General features: G+C 30.0%; 6 protein-coding genes across 6 annotated transcripts; 5 read left to right on the top strand and 1 right to left on the bottom strand.

Moving 5' to 3' along the window:
* Nucleotides 1–516: 516 nt before the first annotated feature.
* LOC116770848 (N-alpha-acetyltransferase 20) lies at nt 517–2411 on the top strand. The gene is made up of 5 exons (XM_032662480.2): nt 517–718; nt 800–915; nt 994–1123; nt 1338–1474; nt 2174–2411. The coding sequence occupies exons 1-5, from the start codon at nt 666–668 to the stop codon at nt 2257–2259; spliced, it is 522 nt and encodes a 173-aa protein (XP_032518371.1). The 5' UTR covers nt 517–665; the 3' UTR covers nt 2260–2411.
* Nucleotides 2412–2962: 551 nt separating this feature from the next.
* Nucleotides 2963–6044, bottom strand: LOC116770668 (protein crooked neck). Its single transcript, XM_032662239.2, has 4 exons — nt 5647–6044; nt 5417–5532; nt 4964–5120; nt 2963–4612 (listed from the first exon to the last, which is right to left on the bottom strand). Exons 1-4 carry the CDS (start codon nt 5869–5871, stop codon nt 3005–3007), a joined length of 2106 nt encoding a protein of 701 aa, XP_032518130.2. The 5' UTR covers nt 5872–6044; the 3' UTR covers nt 2963–3004.
* Nucleotides 6045–6559: 515 nt separating this feature from the next.
* LOC116770784 (mitochondrial ribonuclease P catalytic subunit) lies at nt 6560–9241 on the top strand. Its single transcript, XM_032662392.2, has 5 exons — nt 6560–6805; nt 6886–7675; nt 7749–8135; nt 8563–8752; nt 9014–9241. The coding sequence occupies exons 1-5, from the start codon at nt 6742–6744 to the stop codon at nt 9158–9160; spliced, it is 1578 nt and encodes a 525-aa protein (XP_032518283.2). The 5' UTR covers nt 6560–6741; the 3' UTR covers nt 9161–9241.
* A 1341-nt stretch (nt 9242–10582) lies between these two features.
* Nucleotides 10583–14685, top strand: LOC116770785 (uncharacterized). The gene is made up of 6 exons (XM_032662393.2): nt 10583–10817; nt 11303–11483; nt 11565–11709; nt 12043–12154; nt 12627–12814; nt 14602–14685. The coding sequence occupies exons 1-5, from the start codon at nt 10691–10693 to the stop codon at nt 12800–12802; spliced, it is 741 nt and encodes a 246-aa protein (XP_032518284.1). The 5' UTR covers nt 10583–10690; the 3' UTR covers nt 12803–12814; nt 14602–14685.
* A 7080-nt stretch (nt 14686–21765) lies between these two features.
* LOC116770904 (keratin, type I cytoskeletal 9-like) lies at nt 21766–24434 on the top strand. The gene is made up of 2 exons (XM_032662542.2): nt 21766–21917; nt 22410–24434. The coding sequence occupies exons 1-2, from the start codon at nt 21906–21908 to the stop codon at nt 23973–23975; spliced, it is 1578 nt and encodes a 525-aa protein (XP_032518433.2). The 5' UTR covers nt 21766–21905; the 3' UTR covers nt 23976–24434.
* A 2696-nt stretch (nt 24435–27130) lies between these two features.
* LOC116770903 (uncharacterized) lies at nt 27131–27967 on the top strand. Its single transcript, XM_032662541.2, has one exon. It carries the CDS (start codon nt 27131–27133, stop codon nt 27965–27967), a length of 837 nt encoding a protein of 278 aa, XP_032518432.2.

Below are 27967 nucleotides of genomic sequence, written 5' to 3' on the forward strand. Positions count from 1 at the left end.
TTTTAAGAATTACACAAATTGAAAAGCAATAATTCATATATCTCTTTTTATACTATGCTCTAAAGGCCAGATTATAAATAAAGTAGTTAATCAAGTGTTCAAGTGTTGAGATATAAAAAAAATGTTTATTGCAAGGCTTACGCGCATCAGTCAAGTTCAAGTAATTTCAGTACATTATAGAAAGTAGATAAATATATGTTTAAAATTAAATCATAAAAATGTGAAAAATTACTAGTACTGAAAACATTGATTTGTCAAAATGTGCCCATGATTAACTATTTGTTGGACTGTAATTTCTACTAGATTATGTCATAAACACTATATAAATGTTTATACATGGGTAACTTTTTTTGTTTCCAAGACTCCTATTATAGTCATGTATTTATTCATAACACTCTTTCGTAAACACGTTTGGAGCCTATCTTTATTAATCTAATTTTGTTTTTAAGTTTGATTAAATTGCTTTTATACATTTTTATTCATCATAGACAAATAGGTTGTTTTAAAGTTCGCAGCTTGAATTATTTAATGACATTTGTCACAGCCTTGACAAAAGACTAATTTTATATTAGGATAGGTATCGTAGCAACGTGAAATTTAAATTAATTACAAAATACACTTTGTGATTTAGGTTAAATAAGAAGTGTAATTAATAAGAATTAATTATGACAACAATACGTCCTTTTACATGTGAAGACATGCTATACTTTAACAACGTGTCGGTAAATTAATTTCTATATAATTTTTATCTTGAATGTGAATTGTCGTTATAACTATTCTTATATTTTTATTTTTTCAGAAATTTGGATCCGTTGACAGAGACCTATGGTTTGTCTTTTTACACACAATATTTAGCGCACTGGCCGGAGTACTTTCAGGTTGCCGAATCTCCGAGTGGAGAAATTATGGGATACAGTAAGTCAAAAAAAAATCCTAAATTAATATCTTTCAAAGCAAACTTCATCATTTTAAAACACACCATAAATTTTATAGTTATGGGAAAAGCAGAGGGTCATGGTGAAAATTGGCATGGCCATGTTACAGCATTAACTGTTAGCCCAGACTACAGGCGTTTGGGTCTGGCTGCAACCTTAATGAACATTTTGGAAGAAGTGTCCGAAAAGTGAGTTCTCATACTGTTACTTTTAATAATATATTTCGAACCTTGGAAGAATTAATTTATCCAATACATGTGTGATATTTTGTTTAATAGAAAATGATCACTTTACCTACAGTTTTTATTATTTGTATCAAAGTGTTACAATTGTGAATTTAATTATTCCACTTAAAAAATGTAAACCTAAAAGCGACTTTATATTATTTTTTTTCTTTTTCAGAAAAAAGGCATACTTTGTTGACTTATTTGTGAGAGTTAGCAATAAAGTGGCAATTAATATGTATAAAAATCTTGGATATATTGTGTATAGGACTGTTTTAGAATATTACTCAGGAGATCCCGATGAAGATGCTTATGGTATTGCAAAAATTAACTATAACAATTTTATATGTATTTGTAATATTTCTATTATTCTAATGAACATATATAATAGTTAATTATTTATAACTTACAATATGTATTTAAAAGATTATTTTTAAATATTTTCTATACATATTGGTTTACACTTTTGAATTAATAAAACATGGATGATGATGATATAAAAATAACTTGATAAGCAGCTAACACATACAATATTTAGAAGATAAAAAGAATATCTGAATTCCTTTATTAAAAGTTACATTCTTAGTATATTAACATATATTAAATTTATACATAATTGCAGTCATGATTACAATTTAACATATTATTAATTCATCTTTGAAATAATATTATATGAGTAAGTGAAACAACTCCACCTATAAAATAGTTTGAAGATCTATAGAGAAATAGGTCCATCTGATAAATGTGCCTATTATTTCTTACATGTCATATAGTTGTGGCTCCAAATAGTGTAAAAATGCCAAACAGTAGGATTTTAAGCAATGATGTCCTTATATTGATATGACAATCTAGAAATAAAAAATAAAAACAATGAATATGAGAACAGGACCTAAGAAGTGCTACCTGTATCGTTCATATAAAAACAATTATACAAAGTAGCCGTTCTTATAAGACAATTCACATACAAATTACAATCTATTAATGTAACAGTGTTAACATATTTTTTTCTTTCAGATATGAGAAAAGCATGCTCGAGGGATATAAGTAAGAAATCAGTGATACCACTTGCCCATCCAGTTAGACCTGAAGATGTCGATTAAAATATTCAACTAAGTATGGTTTTCATTTTGCCTTTCCTTATAAATTTTGTAAGGATATATTTTATTATGTACTATATGTAATGTGCACAGAAATTGTTTTGTAATAATAATAATTGGTATAAAATAAAATCCAAAATATTCTGGAAATATCAGTTGTCTTTTAAGTTTTAAGAAACCCTGAGAATCTATTATTTTTTTTCTAAATATTTAAATTATAAATATTCTTCTGAAAGTTACTGTTCACAGAATAAACAGGATTATTATTTATCAAAACCAATGGAGGTTTATGTACTTCTAGAATTTAATCTGTGGAAGTTGCAATGGTTCATATTCTAAATTTGGTGCACAAACTTATATTTCTTATTATTATACCATATACAAAATATACATAAGAGGTAATAAATGTTATATGTAAAATATGAAGGAATAGTATTGAAAAAATAGCAAAGTATATTTAAAACTTGTTACTGGTGTTGTCATACAAATCAAATTTTCTGCACTAAAAGCAATATTAGGGACTAACCAAAGGTTTATAGTAAAAAGTTGCCACATTAGCCTGTATTGCTATTCACTACAATAAAATTTTTGATTCAGTCCAGTTAAGTAATATGGAGGCAATATTTATAATTTTGTTTTTTTTCTGCAAACAATAAACCTTTTGCTTTATAAATTTATAAGAGTTAAATCTGAATGAAACATTAAAATCAGTCAAACTTGTAATTGTTAGAAAAGTAATAACATCATATCATGATTCTTCATTAGCACTTTCTTTGCTTGGATCCTCTTCTTGTGTGTCTCCGGAATTCTTGTCTTGCTCATCATTACTTTCAGTTTCTGAATTATCTGGTACAACTTGTTTTTTACGCCAATTTTTGGCAGCAGCAAGCAATTTAAGATTGGGTCTAACCATTTCGTCTTCTGGGAATATGTAATCAAATACTTCTTCCCACCCCTCTTCGATGCCAGCTTCACTTATAATCTTCTGTCTCTTTTTAACCCTCCTTGGCATCTTCGCTAGAACCTTCTCGAGTTTTTCCTTGTCATCAATTTCGGTTTCAAACTCCTTCCAAGCTTCTAAAAGCAATACTCTAGATTCTTTCTCCCCCGCACTTTTCAGACTTTCATTAGCGCGTTCATAGACTCTGCGCGCTAATTCTGTGTTGATGTTATCGGGATTTTCAGCATTCAACTCGAATTTTGCGTATGATAACCAAACCTTAACATGGACCGTTCTTTCTAATAATCTTTCGTACAGCTGCCTGGCTTTGTCGGTTTCACTTTGGGCAACTTCAAAATCTATGTAGCTCTTCCATAACAACTCAGGCATATCTAATCTGGGCTGTCCGACTGCTATCTCATATATTGCCCTTGCTCTATCAATATCCCCTAACAGAGTTTCAAGTTCTGCAAATTTTATCCAAGTTACGCAGTTCTCTGGTCCGTATTCTAGAAATTTCTGATATAAAATTCTACACCTATCAAATTCTCTTAATTGTATTTCCAAGTCAATATATCCTCTGTATAACTTATCCCTGGGACATATTCCTAGGGCCATACCTAGAGTTTTTCTTGCCTGTTTCAAATTTTTACATCTTACTTCCAATTGTGCATACATCAGCCATATTTTCGAAAATGTAAATATTTTGTGAGGGATCAACTCTAAACATGTTTTATAAACCTGTCTCGCGCGTTCTATGTCTTCTACCTCAAGCTCTTCATAAAGGGCATAGTTAATCCATAAGTAAATATATCTACGCCAGAATTGCTTTTCCTTAGAAGGGGGTACATTAGCTATGGCTCTTTCATAAGTGTCCCTGATGTCATCAACATTGCCATCATTTTCAACAAGCCTAATGTAATCAAACCAAGCATCATAGTTGGTGGGATTTTCAATGACTTCCTGTTCATACATGTACTTTCTCTTATTGACAATTACATCTTCAATACCAGATCTATCACCATACTTTTTTTCATGTATTGTGTAAGCTTTATACAGCTCCTTGTTTCTGTCTTTAGGAATATGGTCCAATGCATATTTATAAATTACCCTTGCCCTGTCATGTTCCTTCTGATTCTCTTCAAATTTAGCAAAAGCTATAAAAAGTCTTTCATCTAATTCTTCATCACCAAAAAATTCAACAGCTCTTTCAAAAATTTTCCTTGCACTATTTATGAAACCATGGTTTTCCTCAAATTTTGCATATTTGATCCAATGTTTAACATCTGGATGGACCATTACAAATCTTTCATATATTTGTCTGGCCCTATCCAGTTCTTTGTATCTTAATTCAAAATTAATATAAGTTTGCCAGGCTTGCTCATCCGGTTGCCATTCCATCCATCGTTCAAAAACCTAAAAACAAAATTCCATAACAATAAAATTTTTATTTGTTTGTATCATATACACAATTTGATGAATATAATAATTTGAGTACAGGCTAGAAATTATTTTAATATACAACAAAATACCTTAAAGCTTTGATAAATTATAAAACAAATATAGTGTGTCTTGCATTAAAAAGTATTTACTTTATGAACTCATTATATGTTTTTATACTTGACAGTTCATTACCACACATAATAATATTCCTTAGTACCTCGGAACTCAATGTAAAGTTTAAACAGTATGAGGTAAGACCAATCTCTGAATAAGTGATAAGATCATTTTTACAAGGATATAATTTAATCATCAATAATAAATTACCTGTCTTGCTCCAGCTACATTTTCTAACATTTCTTCCATATAGGTATATTTATACCAAAACTGTGAAACCCTCGGCAATATGGTGACTGCTCTGTCCCACAGGTTACGAGCATGGTTCACTTGTCTGTTACGCATTTCCATTTCAGTGTACTTCAACCTATATATACAAAAATTTCAAATTATGATGAGTTGTTATATGTATATCTAACTTATTATTATATTTTATTCTATGGCTAAATAAAGTAACTCATATATGACTGTCAGTTAGTCAGTCAGTAAATTGGTATTTACACATAATTTTTAGATCAACTAAATTTACCAATGTAAATATGGGAGTACAGCTGTATGTAAAAAATATTTGACTAAGGAATACAAATAAACAAATTTGTTATATATTAAGGAGTGTTTTATGTATTATAGTCATTTGAAAATATGCCTAAATAATTATTTTACCAAAGGGTGACATTTCGGTGATCCACATCCAGTGCCCTTTCATAGATAGACCGAGCTCTTTGTACTTGTTTCTGTGACTCCTCCCATTGTGCATATTTGAGCCAATTACCAATAACCTATAAAAATTATACTTAATTAATTGGGTATGAAAGTGAGAGTAAGAAATTTAAATCCACTGTTAACTCTGATAAAAGTTTTAATAAGTTTAGACTATAATTATTTTAACTCACAAGTCTGTTCTTTCTGATGTTATCCTCAAACGCTTTTCTTTTACGATGTTGATATTCTCTTAATTCCTCTGGATCAGATATCTTTTGTTTTGGTGGAGGTGGTAATATTTCTAAATCACGTTCTTTGGCTTCTCGCAGGAGCTGTTCGGCAGTGATCTGTATTTCTGCAGGAGCTTTGTTTTTTACTTTTGCTACCTTCGGCATTTTTGTGGTTTTTGGATCCATGGGCACAAATTATTTAACAAACATAAAACAGATTGGTTTTATATATGATTTTACACACTTTTAAAGCTACCACACAATTTACAGTGTTAAGACTAGTATGTACAAAAAGTAACCAACAATGTTAAGCTTACAACATAGACATTTCAAACTTCAGACGCGTACCAATTTATTATTAATGAAATATGACAACTGACATTTAAGATTTGTAGGAAAGACAATTATTTCTATGTACCCTGAATACGGTATTCACTATTCACTATATTATAAATAATAATATTAATTTTGTATATGTCTCTAAAATTTTATATTATAAAACCTTTAAGTAATTTTGTCAATGATATATAAACTTTTTTAATCCTATTTGGAATAAATATAATTTATTTAGATTTGCATTTTATTTAAGTACAAATAACACGCTTCTCCCAAAAGAAGAGAACGTTAGGCTTTTAAAAAATATATCAAAAAATTAAATCAATAAACACCCTATGTATATTTCTGGGAGTAAAACAAAATGTTATTAGCTTTTACTATACTTTAGTTTAGAACATATAATATACATATGAAATAAATTAAATATTATTTAAATACGTTGTTCGTATTTCTCAACTAATATAAAATTATAAAATATTTTATGTTTATTCTTAAGTGGGAGTCATACGATTGAAAACTGAAAAGTGTGAATTAAAGTATTTTGATTTCTGGTGTACATCAGTTGACGTCTGTTAATAACCTAATTTTTGTTGTCAAACTCAAATATTTCATTTATTAAAACTTTGAAAAATAATGAAATTTAAATATAATAAAAGGATGTGTTAACAGAATAGTTTTATAAAAGTTTTAGTAAAAAGTAGTAAAAATATTTTTATAACCATGAATATTATTTACAAAAACGTTTGCGTTTTTCGAAAACGCCTTATGCCTGTTAATAATAATAGTTAGTTTTCCTGAAATAATACATTATTTGTATATCAACTATTAAGTATATGATTTCATAAATATGTTTTCTAATTTCAGTGTTGATCTTATGTCAAAGGTTCATAAATAAGCCTTCTACTGATGCTATTGATCAAATTAGTTACTTAAAAAGTAGTATTGATAATAAAGAGATGGATTGGAAAGGGATTAAAGAAAATGTTCTTCTAAAAAGAGGTTCTTTGAACCCAAAAAATATAGATGCTGTTATGTTAAAAGTTATGGTTGGGGAAAAAAAATTTGATGCAGCATTATCCTATGCTAGCTATCTGAAATTATCTAGTGATGATTTATCTTTAGGTGCAATAAATGGACTACTAAACTTTTATTATGAATATTCTAAGGAAAATGATCTGTCAAAGAATGAAAAAGAATTCATTTTAAATACCTATGACCAGTTGTATAAAAAATATAAAGTGCTAGACTACACTACTTGTGAAAAACTGCTTCATGCTTTATGTGCTATTAATGAAACGAAAAAGTGTAAAAGACTTTTAAGTGATATCCACTTAAGTTCTGTGCCAACTCATTCAGCATATAGTACACTGATAGGTACACTATTTAAAAATAATAATAAAGCTGAGGCTATGAAATTTATACAATTAAGTTTGAACGATAAAAGACCTCTTCAGGATGCCGCCTATGATGAATGGATTAGATATATTTTCAGGAGATATAAAGATAAAAATACTATGCTAAAATATTTAAATGAAATATGTCTTCACATATCAAACAATTGTGAAGTTGTAACTTTAACAACAGCTAAAAGACTGAAGGAAGCTTTTGAGGAGCTGAATTTTATTGGTAGATTTACACAAATAAAAAAGCAAAGGTAATGAAAATTATAACATTTAATGTTTTTTTAAAAGTTGTGTACAATATTTATTGTTTGTTTTTTTTTTTAGTGGACATTGTGAATGTTGTAATTTAAAATTAGACTGCATAAAGTTGTCTGAAGATGAATTTGCGACTCTCCAGAGGGTTGTTAAGGAAAAGTTAATACTTGGGAACGACCTCTTTTTGAAGACATCTCCTGAAGAGCTTAAAAGATTTACAAGTTTTGTTGAAAAGACAGCACCTTATGATATCGTTTTAGACGCATTAAACATAGCTTACAGCATAGGAAAAGGTGATGTGAATGAAAGAATAAAAATACTTAACTTAGTAGTAAATCACTTCCTAGATCAAAATAAGAAAATATTGTTTCTGGGCAGGCAGCACATGTTGAACTGGAAGAGGGGTACATTAATGCATACTGTAAAGAAAGTCTATAGCTTTTTTACAGATGATATGTAAGTACGACTTAAACAACAATTTAACTTAAATTAATGAAATTTTTTCGGAAACTACGTATTTTTTATTAATATCTATGTACACGATCCCGACGAAATGAAAGGGTTGTCTGTCTGACACTCCTACACTATATCATGTACAAATAAAATAATAGAGAACACATAGTATCCCAAAAACTAGGGGTCATTTAAATGTATATGAAAACCTTAGATATCATTAAATAATTTTATTCAATGAGATATTTTAAAATAAGAATAGAGTTATTACTTATTAAATGGTCCGAAGTCTGGTTACAAATAAAATTAGTATTTATGTTAGTGCGCGTCAAATAAATATAACAGATATACATTATTAAAAATTATCATTAACTTTGTGACTTGTGATTGGTTAATTTCAAGTTACTAAATATGTTTAAAAAAATTCTAGTTCTCAGGATGATCCGTACTTTATAACAGCGGCGATACTCAGTGGACCGGAAACAGATATTGTATCGCGAGATCTTTTAAGGGGTCATAGGTTCCTTCTGCAGCATGAAAACCTGCAACGTTTGTTTCAAATGTGGCAGTGGCAGCACCAATGGATGGTATTCGTTCCAAGACATAAAGCCATCATACAGGTAATAATAATATTTTGTTAATTTTGAAGTTTTATTTAAAATCTATGCTTAATTACCTATATTTCTTTTGTGTCTGTACACAGATAAATATGGGTGACAGTATCCTAATTCATTTTTTTAAAGCTTATTGTGTATACAAAATAATTTTAATTCCTATTGAATTGAAAACAATGATAAACAATGCTTTTATTGCATTGCATATAAATATAGTTTGGATATTTTTTTTTTTAAATAATAACAAATATTTATATTTGTTTCTAGGCCCCGCTGACATTTACACCTTGTGCACAAAATCATGATAATAGTTGGCATCTGCCATATCAACCGGAAAACATGCTGAATACAGGACATCTTAATGATGGCACCCCTGATTGTTCAAATTGGCTTTGTTTAAGAGCTAAAAATTAAATTCAAGACTATTTTTTACTTGTTATGAATGAAACTAATGTATAGAAATATATTAATGTGAAATAAACAATTTGATGTTTGTTTTTTTTTTTAATTTTTTGTAATAAACCCGCTGAAGGAATAACATTTATTTAAGTGGTTAAATTGCTAATTCGGTTTAGGATAACCGCTTTCGTCGTACAGATTATATGAGGTAGCTAAAGAAATATATCGAAATAAACCTCTCTTAAATGCAAATAAAGGGTATTAGGTCGTCTTTTTTGGGTAACTGACTTTTCTTTGCAGATTCTAGTTAGACATCCCACAAGTAAAGCAACAAATGATGTTGGCGTCAAGATAAGTTTTGGTGAAAAGCGATGTGATCAATATTAATAACTATCTTGTGCTTATATAATCATTAAAAAAAAAATATCTGAAATTTTTCGGCGACTGTTGAGATTAGTCTTTCACTTATAAATGTACTGAATACCTTCATATCTTGTAGTTTTTCTAATTGATCTTACAAAAATTATAATTAACTTAAAATGTTATATGTAAAAGTTTACAAACCAATTAGAAAGTAAAAAAACGTAAGGAATAAAAAATGTGAAGCTTTTTACAATTTTTTTAAGATCCGCAGCGTTCATCAGTTTGGTCAGGTGATAAGTTTAATAACTAACATGGCGAGTCGCTTTTGACAGTGCTATTTTAAACTAAGTACATACATAGAACCTTATTAAAATCCTAGCTTAGTAGATGGAGAAATAATCCAAAAGACAGTAGAACAAAATGAAAAAAAAAAGAAAATAATTCGTTGCTAACTGTGACAAACTAGCCGACAAATTAATGTGTGGGTACAGAGTAAAATGATGACAGCAAATGGAGAATGGTATATGGTATTGTACTTTTCTTTAGGAATCTAATTAAGCTGAAGCACTTATCTCACGTTTGATCAAATGCCATAATCTAGAGATAAACATCCTGGAAGTATCACGCGATACAACTTCTGCTATTATTGCTCGTAGGGTTTCATAGTCACGAATATGTCTTGGATGCAATATGAGGTTAAAAGTACCACATAGTGAAGGTTCTAATTAAATTTAAGACTAAAAATTTCCACTATATTTCCAACCAAAAAAGCAGATAACTTTAAAATGGCTCCATCGATTTTCTTGACGCGTATCTCAATAAAAACTTAGTTTTCTGTAAAAACAATAGATATTTGTTCACAAAAAAACCGTTTTAAGCGCAATTAAAACATTTGTTTACATAAGGAAATTTTGCTGAATTATTGAATTAAATTTTTTTATGTTGCTGTTACCCGGTGTTTAATTTTAAGACTCTGGTAACCAGCACATTTACAGAATATTTGGTCTACGATTTTGCAAGATAGATACGTACTTACATGAGCGAACTGTTGATTTTTACAAAATGAGGTTTCCAATAAAAAAAGAAAATAAAAAATAAATAGTATCTGTCATTAAATAACTATTTTTATGGACTTATTTGTATTTTAATAAATAAAATTACTGTACAGAACCTTTTTCCATAATGCCTAAGAACAGGAAATCATCGAAAGAGGAAGAAGGAGGACCAGGAACACCGAAGCTGGAAAAATCTAAGTCAAATATTTCTGCCAAGTCCGAACAAAATGTTAAAGTTCTTAAAGATGTCCCAGGTACTTATAAATAAATTATTAATACATGAATATAAAATTACTGTTTATGAGAAGATTTCCAATTTCATATTTCTTCATTTCAAAGCTAGCTGTTGTTAAGTACTTATTTGATTTTTTTTCATTTTATTTCTAATTTAATTACCACTTCTTAGAACGGTAATTTAAATATTTAGTATGTTTGTATGAACTGTGTATGTGCATTATATCTAATTTTATTATTTACTGTTCACACTTTTCTGGTTTATGCTGATTTAAATTTAAAAATTAAGTGTATCAAAAATATTTTAAAGTGGCGCAATAAAGTGCTTGCATTTAAAAAAAATATTTTAAACTCATAATATGGACATTTTTTTATTCTTATAATAGTGAAAAGAATTCTGATTATCAGTTATGCCCCATTACCGCATAAAGTAGACGTAGTTGATATTTCTGATTTCAACCAGAAATAGAAATAGGAATGTATTTACTTTATTTTATTTCATAAGAACCGCCAATGAAGAAAATAGGATCAAGACTTCGCCGCAACTTGGAGAGGGTAGAAATGTTGGCTCGCCCAAACTCTCGTCGGCTTCGTTCTCTATGGGATGAGAAATGTGCTATATTGCCTCCAGAACGCAGGGATAAAATAAAGAGCGCTTTAGAAGAGGACTATTTTTTAAGTCCGGAGTATGAATGATTCTTTATTTTTATAAATCCACACAATTTGCTATGAGAATATTATTTCTATAAGGAATTTGCTTTTTTTAGACAGACAGAGCAATATTTTCAAGCGCTAAGTGAATCATCTAAGAGATGGTCAGGTCCTGGCGGAATGGTTAGTCGACGGGAGCAAAATGAGAGAGTGAAAGAGTTACGTCAGCGTCAGAAGTGGCTGATTAATTTTAGTGCCCAGGTAGCACCAATTAATTGAGACCTATACTAAATGTTACGTAACAAAATCGGTACTTCATGAATTAAGTGTCCCTAATATAATGCATCATTTATATTTAGAAATAAATTTCTTTGGTATAGAAAAGATTAACATTTAAGTGGTTAGTATTCAAAATAAAGTATACGTAACGCTTTGTTGCAGAGAATTATATGCTATTGATATGTTTAAGGTATAATAAAATGTATTATAAACAACAGTTCATGCTGTTAAAGCCTCCATCTTGTCAATTAATTCAATATATAATAAATTTATTACTGCATACCAGATCAAATACATATGTTAATTTCTTCCTAGGTGGCTTACCGTCTCTGTGATTATATTGCTAAAGGACAAAAGGAAATGTTGGTATCGAATAGATTAAGGAGCATAGCAGATGTTGTGTTGGAGAGAGTGGCCGAAATATTAGGTTTATGATCAATTTTTTTGTTAGATTCCTTGCATTTTAATATTCGGATGTTGTGTTTAATTTATGCTTTTAAATAGTAGCTAACTTCCTTAAATTATTTTAATTATAAACTTAAGAAGTAAGTAAATCGATATTTCACTACATAGATCCAGGCTAGATAGACTTATACTAAGATTATAAAATCGAAAAATCATATAAAACAGGACTCCGAGACATCCTGACAGATAATCATAAAGAATTAGAATAAATAGACAATTAAGGTCATAAAAGACCTAGTATCGTAAAATGTAGGATTCTGTAACAATTTTAATTTATTGGTTAATAGCTAATTAAAGGTTGCTAAAGAGGACAAATATCGGTATTTTAATCTCCGATTGTGAACATCAACTTAGCAAACATCAACAAAACCATTCCATCCACTATGTCCATGCTTTATTAATTACAGCCATAATCATATTTTTTTTATACGTAGGTGAACCCAAACCCTCCCGTACCCACCCTGGTAGACTTGCTCGTTTTATGGTCGCTATATCCGATCGTATTGCCGTTTGGATAGAAAACGCCGTTTACCGCGCGGACGCCCTCGAGCCGAAGGAGTCTGGCGGCGACGAACACATGAGACTTGATACCGAAAAAACATTTTATTAATTAAGACATAAGGTACTTTTTGCTTTAATGTCTTAACAAACATTCAGATGAGTTTTGAACACCCATTTGGCTTTTTAAAATTAATTTCCGACGCTCTAGCCTTTTAATAAGCAATGGCTATATTTGATCGCCTTTAGATTTTGAGTACCGGTATATACAAAACAATTAAAACAAACCGTAATCGTACATAATATTATCCGTATGTAATTTACTTTAATAAAAACAATATGAACTATGCTTCGTGATTATACATATTTAATTAGTAAAGTCATGCTTAAAATTCATTTAATTGTAATAAAAAAAAAATGTGCATAAAGTCGGACAAAGACTACGAAGACTAGACAATGCATAACAACGTTACATTCACGAGGTAATATAGGGAAATGCATTTAGTAATTATCTATAACAAGCAAGTTACTTATGGTAATAGCTTGTAAAGAACGCCAACGTTTTAATCTTGCTCAGAATGAATATTTATGTTGCTATAGTTTATGTTGCCACGCAAACAAAGTCTTTAACCATGTCAATGTTAATGCCTGTGTTAATAAATATAACTTGTTAAAAAGTTCTTATATTATTTTTATCTAAATAATCTGTAGATATCTAGCTATCTCCAGATCTAACAGCAGATTATAGACAGATATACTTGAGACTTTGATGAAGACGCTACAAGGCTTTTAAAGGAATAAACTCTTTCCATTTTATCAAGTAAAGGAATTTGAATGTAAATTTAAATTTATACTAAAGTGTTTCTTTTGTATTACATAGAAAACAAAGATTATAATACTATTTTTTTTACACTTATAAAATAAAGTAATATTTTTCTCTGGATTCTTTCTTTGTCAGGAAACATGTTTAATAAGATTTTTTTAATATTATAAATAAAACAAATGGAGAAAATACAAAATAGAAAACAAAAATGCATCATTATTTATAAGTAGTACTCATCAAGTTACTTCAACATCAATACAAGTTGGTTGTGCATACATTAAAATAATATTTTTTATATATTTTTTAAATAGAAATATATAATGCTTACATTGGAGCAAATCTAATTGAAACACTTAATTGCCCAAATCTGATCTGAATTTCGGTAACAGTTAAAAGTTTTGCAACGTCATGGAAGTAGGTGAACCCAGTGTTATATTTTGCGTGAAATTTATTTTGTATTTGTTTCCTTAAATTGCATTAGATATTACATTTAATATATATACATATATATTCCAATGAATAACACAATATTCTGAAATTTTATACCAGTTTCTTTGATTTGGACACTTTAAATATAATAGCAATAGTTAAATGTTGCATGCCCGTCATATGTTATGCATTGCCGAAATTTGTGTTCACAAAGAATACATACAATTTTGATAGATATTTATCAATCTTGACTAGTTTTTGATTACGCGACCACATTTTAGGGCGAAGATTATCAAACAAGTGTTTTGCTTGATGGATCATATCAACATAAAATGCTATTTAACCAGAATTTCAAGAAGTTCCCTCACGTTTGTTATGTGCACGCTTATTTATAAGTCAATCGCATAACATTATATAATTTTACGGTACTTTAAAATATCAAATACCAACAGATGTCGATCTCATAGAACTGACCCAATAAATTAATATAGTTTTACCATATCTGTATCGGAATAATGTTTAACGAGAAGTTTTTTCTTCAAGACAAGTTTTATTTAGATATTCAGATATGTCTTGACCTTAGTACTTGTGCTTAGGGATTTCTATCATAGGACTAGGTGACCTTCTGTATCAGTATATAATGCGTCCGTCTTCCCCAGATAAGCATAGTTTGCACTCAGAAGGCATCAAAGCAGTTCTAGTGAGATCTACCCAACAACAACTCCATCAAAATGAAATTCCTCGTACGTATACCATTATCTATAATAACAATTGAATAATATAAAAATTATAAGTCATTATTAGTATTATATTTCGAATACTAGAACAAAATTGATAAGTAATTGAAATTATACTTTTACTATATGTATCCTCATCATCATAGGGAAAATAAGCTGTAAGAAGTGTATGGATAATCTTAATTACTAATAATGTTTGAAGATAATTCATATAAAACCACCAATCAAGATCTCTTGTATATTATGATAAATGTTTACTAGGTGTTCTTCTTCCTTTGCTTCGTGGCTCTGTCTGCCGCCGCTCCTCAATTCATCACCACTTGGCCTTACGCCGCTCCCGTCTCCAGGGTAAGAAATACAATATTTATTACAATATGTTAATTGCTTAATACATTTAACCAATAAGTATCAATAGAAATTGGTTTTCGCTCTAAATTGATCAGCAATATTATGAATACATATATACCTTGAAATCAATTCAAATCTCCTTAACGGGCTGTAAACATGATATTTGATATACATTTTTAGAAAATAAATATTTATGATAGTACATGTTCGACTCGAATAATATGGACATGCTTGTTCCGTACATATGCAAATATTTTTCTTGTTTCTTGCACTAAATACAAAAATTACTCAGTAATTTTTTTACATAGTGATTAATGTACTGTAAACTGTTCAATAACCTGTTGGGCATATGATTTGACCAAAGATTTTATAACCGCTTGGATTACTATTAAGTGTCTCCTTACTGAGTCCTTACTTAGTGTACTGAGTCCTTACTTACTGAACTGAGTGTATGAAAAAATATTCAGTCAATTACATTATTAATATAATATTAAATTATATACATAAGAATACTATTAAGCTTAGAAACGTGCATTATTTTATTTTATATCTTACACATATATATCAAGCTGTATGTCACCACGCGTATATATAATATGTAAAATATATTTCTCTTCAATTTCAGACCGTCGTGGCTGGACCTACTGTTGTGAACGGTTTTGACGGTCGCTTCACTTACCCTGGCTTTGTCGGAGTCCTATAAATGACATTACATCCATTACTCGAACACCCATTGGCTCGTCTAAATTGATATGATCATAATAAAAATACGCTCATATTTAGTAGTTTTATTAAATATAATGTTTCATCCTCCATACTTTCGATATATTCACTATTGAAGTAGAAGTATTTGAGGCTTTCAATTACTTTATTTATTTTCTTATATATATAGATATATACATAAGATAAAATTTGTACCTTTATATAAATAAGTCAACCGCGGGAAAAAAATTTTGCTTTAAAGTTTAATATTATTTTAAAACTATTAGTAGGTATACCGTATATCTCCCCGTTAAATCTATAGTTTCGTTTAGATTTGAGACTTTTTTGGGACACTACAGAAAATAAATTAGAATATTTTATGATGATTAACAAATAGTTTGTCTCGATTCACATTTCTCTTGTCATAAGAATGGCGTAACCTCAGTCCATTTTCTATAATAACATTCATAACATTCTTTTACCGCTTTTCTTGATGGACAGTTCTAGTCCACTATCAAAACACATCGTCATCAAATTAATGAACAAGAAAAAAAAGAAGAAACATAACGGACGCACTTCTGTAATAATTACGTGGGCGAAGTCACGTGAAAGTATTTTATAGTAGAAATTGTCTCATCGCTAAGCCACCGACATAAAAATTTACATAAATAAAATATATGATATAATGTTAACAAAAATTTCATATATGTTGCGCAACAAAAAGGTTCTACATGAATTATAGCAAGTCATTTTGGTGTATTAAAATACATAATCATTATAAATTTAAAACAATTTAATTTCATAAATCTGCGTATTTTTCAAAGAAAATATTAAACTGATAGCGATAATGACTCAGAATGTGCCATTCCGAGAGATAGTAAAAGTGGTTAGCGCTGGAAAATGCGAGCAAAATAACCTCTGTGTCATTAAGTCAGAGGTTCTGTATAGAATAATGAAAAAAAAGTTTTACTCTTCCTTTAAATTTATTTGTGTAAATTTTTCCACAAGTATAATTTTGACTCCTTTCATTTTATATTATAAAGTGCGTTGCGTATATAATTTTAAAACAACAAACAGAACCTTGTAAATAAAAAGCATTATAAATTAAAAATAGATTATTTTAAACATTACATAATAAAATATTTGCAGGGTTTTTGGAGTGTAAGCGCGTTATTCTATAAAAAAAAACGAATCATCACAGCCACCGCAGCCTCGGCGGCGAGCGTCGACCGGAATTGCTTAGATAATACATTAGGATCCCTTTCACATCGAAGCGCTAGAAAATGGCCTATTTAATATTAGATAACAGAACATCTTGTTCATTTCATTTATGTTTCTAAGGCTCAGAGCTGAGGTCCCTTTTCCGTATTACTTATATGAATTATGTTGGTATATTTGTAAACACATTTCGAAATAAGCTTTGCACGCAGCTATATTTCGATGAATATGGCTAGATTCATTTCTGCACATTGTTCATGTTTTAAAATTAAAATTTCATTTGTATTTCATATTCGAGACGTAACTTTGTTTAAGATATGCGTATTTATAGTTGGCAATAGATAGCTGCGATTGTTTTAGATTCTGTAATTTTTTTATTTTTCAATGTCAAAAGTCAATATGGAGAAAACAGACCCTGAGTTTTTAGCTTTTAATCTTACATTAGTTATTTTGTTTTACTTGTGATAATAAATCTTTATTCTTTTCGTTTGGACATATTATGAATTATTCAAATTATAGTTATGATTTTATAAAATTTTATTTATTATTGTTACTGAAATTTTCGATCTCTTATTAAATAATAAGTGATTTTAATGTATTGGACATAAAGAGTTGACAGTTGAGACAGTAGGTTTAACTTTAACGATTTAGGCCATACAAAGCAAGATGAACAAATTTCTTATAATAATTAGTGATATAATAAAAATAGTGTATTTTAAATAGTATAATCATAGCATCTATAAAACAATAGTTAAGCCAATCATGTAACGTTGTTCACACGACAAAAGTAATGATGTTATTAAAATATTCACATAATATATCGTAAAAAGTAAGTGTCAGAGCTTTGTAGTTTCTAGAAACGTTTGTTGATAACGAATTATTGGAACAAAATATAGATTTATTGATAAAAAAAATTATATAAAACAAGTTATCATTTGTTATTTGTTTAAATTACACAGATAGAATTTTTGGATAAACAACAACATTCACTGTGTTTTTTCAAATTATAGTATAAAATTTTATTAGCGTAATATCAAATAATGTTTGATAAATTGGCCAAAATTTGACGATGTTATAGAAGAGAAACTTAAGTTACGTAATAATGTAAAAATAACCTGCACAACTAAAGCGAGATGACTCAATTCGTCCGGAAACCTAAAAAGAAGTTTAGCGAAATCTTTTTTTGTTAAGTATAAAATTTAAAACAAATGTTTTTACTTACTTTATAATATTTTCAGCGCATTGTTGGTACTTGTACAAAAAAGTAACAATAAAATTTTTAATAAGTTTCTTAATCTCCAATAACATTTAACACATGAGTAATAAACTTTAGCTATCCATTGTTTAACTAATTAAAAGAATTATGAATGAAGTATAAGTAAAAGTGAAATTGTTTTTTTCTAGTTTCGAGATAAAATTCTTTCACTAATATTGAAATTAACATTTTAATAATTTTTGCCAAAACTAATAAAAATGCTCGTTTTTGTAGACTTGTTAGAAATCAGTTTCTACGTTTGTCTGATGTATTATTAATGAATAAAGTTGTAGAAAATCTTATCTTAAATTGCTTTACATAAGTTGTTCCTATATGTTGTAAAAAAGCGGTAACATTTGCCATTGTTTGTGCCTACAACAGCTAACTAATTTATTTCTTAAAGACATTAAATTTTTTTAATCTATAACAATCAAACATTTTTTTATATGTTCACTATAAATTTGTTACGGAAGTGTTTTAAAGAGATTAAAATGATTTATAGAAAGTGTGTTAAATAATGTTCTTCTCATTAAACTAAAAGTTATAACTGTTTTGTCGATTATGTGCTGCTTCGAATGGATGATATAAATCAGAGTCGTAATAGTATTTATACTTTTGAATGTTTTTGTTAATAAAATAAGTATTATGTGATTTGTTTTAAAATTATGAAAGAAGCAGGTTATACCAGGTTTTCTGCTTGTTAACAAAGATCAACATTATGTACTATTGTCGGTTGCTTTGCCGAAGTTTCTATGATCTAGAAGTTACAAGTATTAGTTACTCAGATTACTAGATAGATCTGGATTTACTTCTCAGCCAGTTGTAACAATGGATTCAAAAGTAATGAAAGTATAAGAATCTTAATAACTATTAGATAACCATTAAAATCTGCGGTCTATAGTCCCTTTCAAATATATTAGTTACAACTATAAACTATAAAGGAAGTAGAAGTAGAAATTTGCAATGTCCAATTGCTTCTGACTAAGTATACCTACCTGAAGTTTATCGTTTAAGGTTAGAAATTGAAGATTCTTAGTAAAGATAATTTTACTGAGACAAAGTTATGTTTATATATGACAGCGTTTTCCATATAAATATTCATATTATAAGTGGAAAAATATATATTGTATTATATTGTATCGTAATAATATTAAGTACTATAAGCACTTCATGTGACTCAATTAATTTGTGACAACTTATTACTCGTTAGAGGTTGACGGGTTGGTAAGAAATGTTCTTTATTATACTATGGTGTCTCGTAGAATTACCATAAACGCCACCTTTTATTATTGTTGTAACGCTTTACGGCAAAGATTTACGAAGCGTAACTAGGTGTTGATATTTTTTTTATAAATGGTTTAATTAATGACCTTCTGTAGTTATAGCTCTAGGTACGTCAGTATAGGGGTCCAGGAATACGTGATTGGTATAAAGAGAATATATTAATTATTTTAAAGAAAATATTAATCATCATAAGCCTTCATCTATCAAAATTAACCTAACAATGTTTTAATCAAAAATTTTTAAGAAGGACGAATTTTAACGAAAATCGTCTATTTAGAAATGATTTTTCTTTAATAAAGAAAAGTGATGCAAAAAGTATTCAGAGACTTTCATATTTTGTTATTTGGGAAATAATTACTTGTTAATGAAAAAGGTCTTATATTTACTTCATTATATGGAATGGCGTACGTGAATATGTAAAAACTTAAATTACGAATGGAGTTCTACCTATCTTGCTTAGTTTGTTTTTTTACCGATAGGATCTATTGTATTGCTTAAAAATATACAGCTTTTAATTCACGTTTGATTTCGTTTTTCTAAGCTATATTCTAATTCATTGAATATATTTGATGTTTTATTTTATAAATAAATTAATAAAATAATGCCTTCGTAAAATTAAATTAAAATTATATTTTTTTTGTCTTGATTTATATTTAAAAAAAAAAATATATCGTCGTAATAAAATTCAGCACGATTGACACTTCTCGAATGATATGGTCTGTTTAGTAGAGCGTTAACTGTCAGAATACTAAGCATCGTTTTTTATTAAGTACGTTTTTTTAAATAAAAACCACGAATAAATAGTTTGATGAATATAAATAATATAAAACCTGATCTAATTCTGGTTACTGAGGTTGTTTGGGAGAACTATCAATCGCCATGCAATTATCTGAATATGTTTTATTGCCGTAAATCCATCACGAACGTCTTTTGTTTTGTCCAAATTTTTCAAAACTATGTTTGATCGACAGAAAACAATAGAGTTATATAAGATGTATTGTTCCTGTAATAGTTTATTGAACAATGGAAGGAGGTCAAAAGTTTTGCTAATTGTTTTCATGTATATATTTTTTATTATCTAAATATTTGAATACAGTTTAATAGCCTCAATATTTGTGTATATAGATTTATATCTATCTATCTTTATAGATACGTTAATATGTGATAATATCTATACGACTTATTATTACAATGGTTACGAACATCTGATAGTTATCATTGCCTGTTCAAGCGTTAACTCATTGCGTAATTTTTGTAATAACCTTACTATAAAGTTAAGGTTTCTCACTTTATTATATTACATTTATACAATGTGTAATCTTATATCGTATTGCCGTTTTTCTTTAATGATATATATTTTTGAAGGTATACCATTATCAAGGATATAATACGTATAAAAAACAAATATTATGGAATGTTAATTTTAAATTATATATATGAGTACTTAGTAAGTAGGAGTAATCCTACAGATGGATAAGCATACGACATAATTATACCACAATACAAGGGATAATTTCCTTCTTTTAGTTTAAGACACAATTACACAACATTTATTTCGGATAATTTACAAAAGATTTAGATAAAACTTGGCTTATAAAATGGTATTTTTTATTTCAACAAAAAGTTGTTGCTCGCAAGTCATTGAAAAACAAAATGTACACAAAAATATCAGTTTTTTTTAAACAGTTCTATTCTTAGTTTGAAATACGATTTTTTATATAAAATATATTTTTATTCAGGTTGTTAATATAGAATATCCTAAGACATGTTTGTTTGTATATAAATCCATTGCGGTTCAGTCCACGTGTTATGATGTCAACATGCGAGAATGAAAGTGCATTTATTCTAAAAATTCTGAGCACATTCCTTGGACGATCTCAAGTTTATTTTGTTTATATACAGTTTTGTATGAAAGTCTTTATTTTATGTTGTTTTTGATATTTATTTCCGTAAGATCAAATTAATTGTACGAAAGTAACAAAATCCGATATGTATAATTTGAAACAATTATTTGAACAGCGTACTGTCGCGCGATTCTTACTTGTAGTGCGATTCCTAAGTATCACAAAGAACAAACGACATTCAATAAGTTCATCTGAGCGTGTTCGTGACGTAACTTTTCCGGAATCTAATATTACCTCATTGTCAGGCTCGGAAGCTCGATGGTTCGCTCCCATTCTTTCAGCCGGTCCAGTGAAAGGGTCCTATGATACACTTTTACCCTCCCGACAGCTCGCTCAACGGGTGCCAGCGGACGTTCGCTTATAAATTAGGTGAAATTACTGCGACATCACATTACAAATTCGGCGGCTGTTCGAGTCAGCCGTCTGATAAGTTTTATTTAAATATAAGTGTACTTAGTGATAGTGATTTAGTTTTTATTTTGTAACGTGTCCAGCGTTCTTATAAATATATCAACATGAAATTCACGGTGAGTGTTTAATTGTAAAATATAGAACACATTCTGATATAAGTGAATTAGGTGTTTTGTTGAATAAAGTTGATATAAATAGTTATCGATATTAATATCGATTTACGATAAAGAAATTTATTAAATAAATTTTTAAAGTTTTATTAACTTCTATATATTTGTTATCTGGACATCGCGTATCGACTTTCTAACGTTATGGTTATTTTCAGTATTAAAGCTTAGTACACAAAGTGTACAAAGTTTAACTTTTTATTCAGTAAAAGTTGTAAAAGCGAAATTAAATTTATAATGCTGGTTATAATCTTGAATTATGCCATGCGGGTCACTTTACACACACTCTTGTGAAGTAGAAAACAAGTTTTATGATTCCCGCAGCTGCATTTAAATAATGAAAGTGAAATGTTGAATAGGTTCTAATCTAATCGTATAAAACGAGGATTTCTTACTCGAATAACTTGATTTCGGATAGTGAGCGTTTTATTTTATTTACAGGTTGTATTCATAACACTATGTATCATTTCGGCAACGAGTGGTATCAAGACGTATCCAGAAGAGCCTAAGGATAAAAGGGAAGCTGGCGGCACTTACCTACCACCTGGAGGATCCTCTCACAATTATCCATTAGCGTCTGGTGGCCAGGATGAAGCGAGTGCTATTAGTATTGGAGCTGGCTACAGCGTGGGTGGCGCGAAACCCAGTTACAGCTACGTTGGTCAGGGGCAAGGATCTGGTGCTTCATACCAACTACAATCAGAAGGTCTACCAGCCAGCGGTCATGCGACAATTCAACTAGCTCCCATAACTTTGCAAGAAGGGCAAGGACACGGTCTCGTTTCTAACGATCTGTCTCAACTTATGAGTCAGTTATCTCACGGTCTTAACAGTGGAGCTATCGCCATACCACAAGGTGGTCACGAAGGATTATATCAGTTTGTAGGTCAGAGTTCTCATGGTGGACAAGAGGCATCTTTACCTCAACTTTCCTACGGCAGTCCTAACTTACAACAATACTCGCTAAGTGAACAAAACCAGGGAGGAGCTCCAGCGTATGCTTTTGGTTCCAAAGGTCTGGGATCTTTAAGTTCTGCTACCGGTCCCGTACTATTTTCACAAGCTGAAGGTGCTAATCATGGATCTCATAGTTTTGCAGCCCCAAGTGGAGGTCATTCTTATGAAGGCGCCGGCTTAGCTCATGGTGGATCTGGAATCTCTTTCGCAGGTCTTTCCTTAGGAGGTTCTGGTCATTCCTTTGGAGGATCTGGACAAGGTCTCGGAGGTTCAGGGTATTCTTTAAGTGGATCTGTGCCATCTTTGCATTCTTTGTCTGGATCTGGTCATTCTCTTGGAGGATCTGGTAATTCCTTAGGAGGTTCTGCTTACTCCTTAGGTAGTGCTGGTGCTGGACACTCATTTGGTGGTTCTTTGAAAGGTTACAGTGGCAACTATGCTGCTCCAGGAAAATCTAGCTTTAAGCCATCCGCATTTCTAGGTGCATCAGTTCAGGGTGATTCAGGCCATGGTTTCTCCGGTCTTTCAGCATCATCAATTTCCAACTACCAGCCATCTTCAGGACACGGTCCTTCATTGATTTCAGGCAACCATGGAGCTAGTTTTGGATCTTTGTCTGGGTATAATGGTGGTTCATCTAAACTGGCACACTCATACTTGCCTCCTAAGTCAGAAGGTTTCGGTTCAATAGAGTCTATAGCTTCTGCATTTTCTGCTAGTGGTCAATTATCTTCACCACCTCGTACCACGTACGGTATTCCGTCAGCTTCACACTCTGCAAGCAATGTCCATGCAGCCGCTGTTCCAAGCCCCGCCTATTATGTTAGTTCTGCCAAACATTCTTCTCCCAGTTTTGGGTCAGGAAGTTCATTTAGAGGTCCATTAGCAAGCCACAGCTCATTCAGCTCTCATTCCTCATCCCCTAAATATAGTTTTGGAGGTCACAGCAACTCCCGTTACGTTCCATCCCATGATGCTCAAGGATCATACAGCGAAAACACTTATAACACAATAAAATACAGCGAAGAGCTCAAGCCCCGCCATAACTGAAAGAAAGTTAAATAGGTCACCAATGAAATTATTGTGTACTGTAAATATTAGCCTTATGTGTGAATGTTTTTGCTTCATAAAGAGTAATGTATGTGATTTTATATAGCGAAAGTGATACAGTTTCTCTGGATACTATTTAAAGTTTTCGCTAATTAATTACCAAAAATTACCGAAATGACTCACTCTGACAGCAAACTGTTCTCGAAACAACCGCATATTAGATTGAGAGGCAGCTTTCTTTTTAACATAATGATGTTTTATATAATACCTCCATTTACGATACCCGCTATAACACCTGATCTGAAAATATTAATATGCATATGATACGAAAAATGTACACAATTTGAATTTGAATACGACGTGAATTTCTGTAAATAATATTAATATTAGGATTGCTTATTTATTGTTGATAAATGCTGTTATACTATTTTTGTTATTAATAAAACTTTGTTGTTTATATATATAAAAGTTTTATTTCATCCATCGCTGAAAATAACCTCCTCGAAGTGCGTAAACTGTTTTGGTGTTGAGAGCGCGAAAATTTATAATTAATCTTAAGATAAATCTACACAATTTAAATTACAACTGTTGATTTATTGTTATATATACATTTATTTGTATTATATCGCAAATAACACGAGGAAAATGATGCTGACGCTATCGACATCTGATATGCATGAATAGTTTCACTCGGATGAAAGCGAGGGAAATTGTAAACAAATTAATTTGAACACAATAACCAGTAGTTATATTAAATCTATGGCATCCGTTGTAACAGCGGTATTAAACACTAGGTGTTATATACGGGTTCGCTTGATTCTGAGATAATAAAATGTTATGTCATTTGCTGTTGATATATTTTAATTGGTTTTAAATCAATATCTGTAATAATATTACGTAGTAAGCAGTGTTATGTAGCATAATTGTCTCTTTAAATTGAGAGATATTTAATTATTGACTACCAAGTAAAGAAATTGTATTTAGTTTTTTGGAAGGAGTCATACTTATAATTGGTTTCTTAATATTTCATAAAAAGGAAGTTACTGTATTATTTTTAAGTATAACTTGAGATAAATAACTCCAATGGTAAACAATTCTTTTAACGTTCCAAGATAAAATCATTAGCTGTCAAAAAAGATTCTTAAATTTCCGAAATTTTCGTAGCATACAGTGCTAGTATTTATTTTAGCTTAGAGCTCCCGAAATAAACTACAATTTCATTTTTAACGTAACATTTTAAATGTAAATTAGAGCTCTGAATAAAAACACTGTCAAGACGTAACCGACAATTAAGTATATTTTAAAAGCATAAAAAAACATATAATAACAACGAGAAGGGATAATATTTATATAAAATAAAAAATTCCTTTTGTACGAGGTTTTTTTAATGTTTCAAGTGTCTCGTTTAATAATTGTTATTGATTAAATAACAAAAAATAATAACAATATGTGTGTGCGTATTTTAATTTGTTCAGACTTAATAGTGTATTGTGTAAGTTATTTGTATCGGCCATTCACGGTTGGTTTGTTATGTATCTCAAGAGGTGCGTTCACTTCGGAACTATGTTATGTAACATTACATATTTATCACAAAACTTCATGGAAACTTAAAAACATAAAACAGTTCTAGAGTTCTTAATTAAATTAGTTTTATATCTAATTAATATTGATTTCGGTAAAGTAAGGTTATTTCATTGCCCTATTATAGTGCGTATTGTCCAGTTCTGGTATAGAACATGTAAGCAAAAGTCTGTGTATGTGTTTATTCCTTTGTCAATCGTTCAAAGCCTAATAAATTTGTTTACAGGAAATATCATATGTACTCATTTAACAGGATTGAATTTGGATATTCGAAGCTCTTAAAATTATATCGTTATAAATACTCAATTGTAAATTTATATTCCAACCAACCTTTGTTTCTCTTTCAATTGTATATGATGTAAATAAATGTACAATTCGAAACAATTCTTAGAGTAGTAGTAGTAGTAGTATTTTACAGATAAAAAAATGAAAATGGCATATTATATTATATAAGAATAAATGAAATAAAAAGAAACGAATCGTTATTTACAAACATTTATAAAGAGTGCTATTTTATTGTAGAATTGTAAAATGTAAAAGAGACTCATTAAAAATATTTTTTTTTATTAAAACTTATCCAAAGTAGTAGGTATTAGAGTAAAAATGGAATAAATTAATAATTCAATTATTAAAATAATAAAATTGTAACAAGCGCCATCTGTTATAGTAAGCCGTAACTGCCGTACTTAATATCTTATATGAAAAATAATGTAACTTAATGTCGTATTTTTAACATAGATGGGGTAAATAATAAACGTTTATATATTAATTGCAACATATTATACTTTATTTTATAATAGAAAATGTCTGTCTTTTTTTTTAATTCAGCACAGATGGCTACCACTAAAAATGCCAAATTTATTTTGTGTATCGCGTCGATATCTTTTATATGAATAATGTTAATGATTTTCTTTTCTGCATAAAGCGATAGTGTTTTATACACATAATATTATAATTATTTTGATAATTAGTTAATATTATTTAGTAAATAATTTTAAAATTCGGTTTTTTTGAATTAAATATTCGTTCTTTAACGAAACTGTTCAAAAATGGACGGAAGCGTTAACGAATTAACCTGTCAATGATATTTACTTTACATAATATACTCGTATAATAACTTTCTTAAATGCCAATTATTCAGATATAGAATTCTGCATGAGTATTAATTATCCATAATGCGGAAGTTCTTATGATTTAGTCGACGTATATAGGAAGAACTTTCAGCTCCCATAATGTTCTCGAGTGTGGTGTGTCAAATGCTGTATATTTCCGTACACAGGAAGCGATCTAATATCACAGAAACTCGATCTGTTACGTCGCAGGACAAACAACTCACTTCCCTAACATTTCATCTGGAAAGTTGACCATTGCCGATATAAATGCCCGGTCTTTATATTCACTAACACTTATCAAAGGGCCGGTGTATAGAACGCTTTTCCCAGCAAATGTAATTGAACATTACGATGAAAAAAGAATTCTTTGTAAGTATTTATCGTATTAAAACTTTGTTAATATTCTATTCAGTTCCTTCTTTTTAAAACAATTATTTCGTAATAATAACTTTTACTTTTTAAATGTTTGTTTTACAGATTCTTCTGACGCTTTGTGCTATTGTATTGGCCAGTGAAGGCGAAGATAGTGAACAAAAGAAAAGGGGTGCATCGAAAGCTAGCGGTCTCAACGCTATTCCAACTGGATCACAAAAACCTGATTACCCTTACAACTTATATTCCCAAAGTTCGGGACCAAGTAGTCCTAGTCAAACGTACCAGCCTTCTTCATTTTATCCTAATCAAGCACCCAGTCAATACTTCACACCAGCGAACAATGAACCACCTGCTTCAAATCCGTCAAATACCCAAACACTTAACCAACCAACTCATTCGCAGTTTGTTCCGATAACTTTATCACCGACTACGGGCTATCAATCAAAGTATCAATTCGTGCCTCAGAGACAAATTGGAAACGTGCAATTAGCTATAATGCAGCAGCCTACACTCCAACCTTCTATCCTGCAATATCCTCACTCTTTTTTCTCCAATCCTACAAACCATTTAACACAAGGTCTGTTAAGTCAAGGGCATCTTAGTTTCGGGCCTTCCTTCCAAACTCTCCCCGCTGGGCATATCATTAGTCAACCGTCAATGATAGTTTTGCCTCAACCACATACCAGTCTATATAACAACATGGTGTACCCTGCCCAATACTTATATAATTATAATCCTTCCCTTTCCCAGCCAAAATACGGTTATTCCCCTTTTGCTCCTTCAACTTCCAATGAAGCGCAATCTATTTCAAAAGGTTTGGTGAAAGACGATAATGGTACATCACAGAATAGCGAGTACCTTTCACCAGACTCCAATTCATACAAACATACATTTACAAGTCGCAGTACATACCCAAAGAAATAA

The sequence above is a fragment of the Danaus plexippus genome, chromosome 7, assembly GCF_018135715.1.
Source record: "Danaus plexippus chromosome 7, MEX_DaPlex, whole genome shotgun sequence".
Classification (NCBI taxonomy): Eukaryota; Metazoa; Arthropoda; class Insecta; order Lepidoptera; family Nymphalidae; genus Danaus; species Danaus plexippus.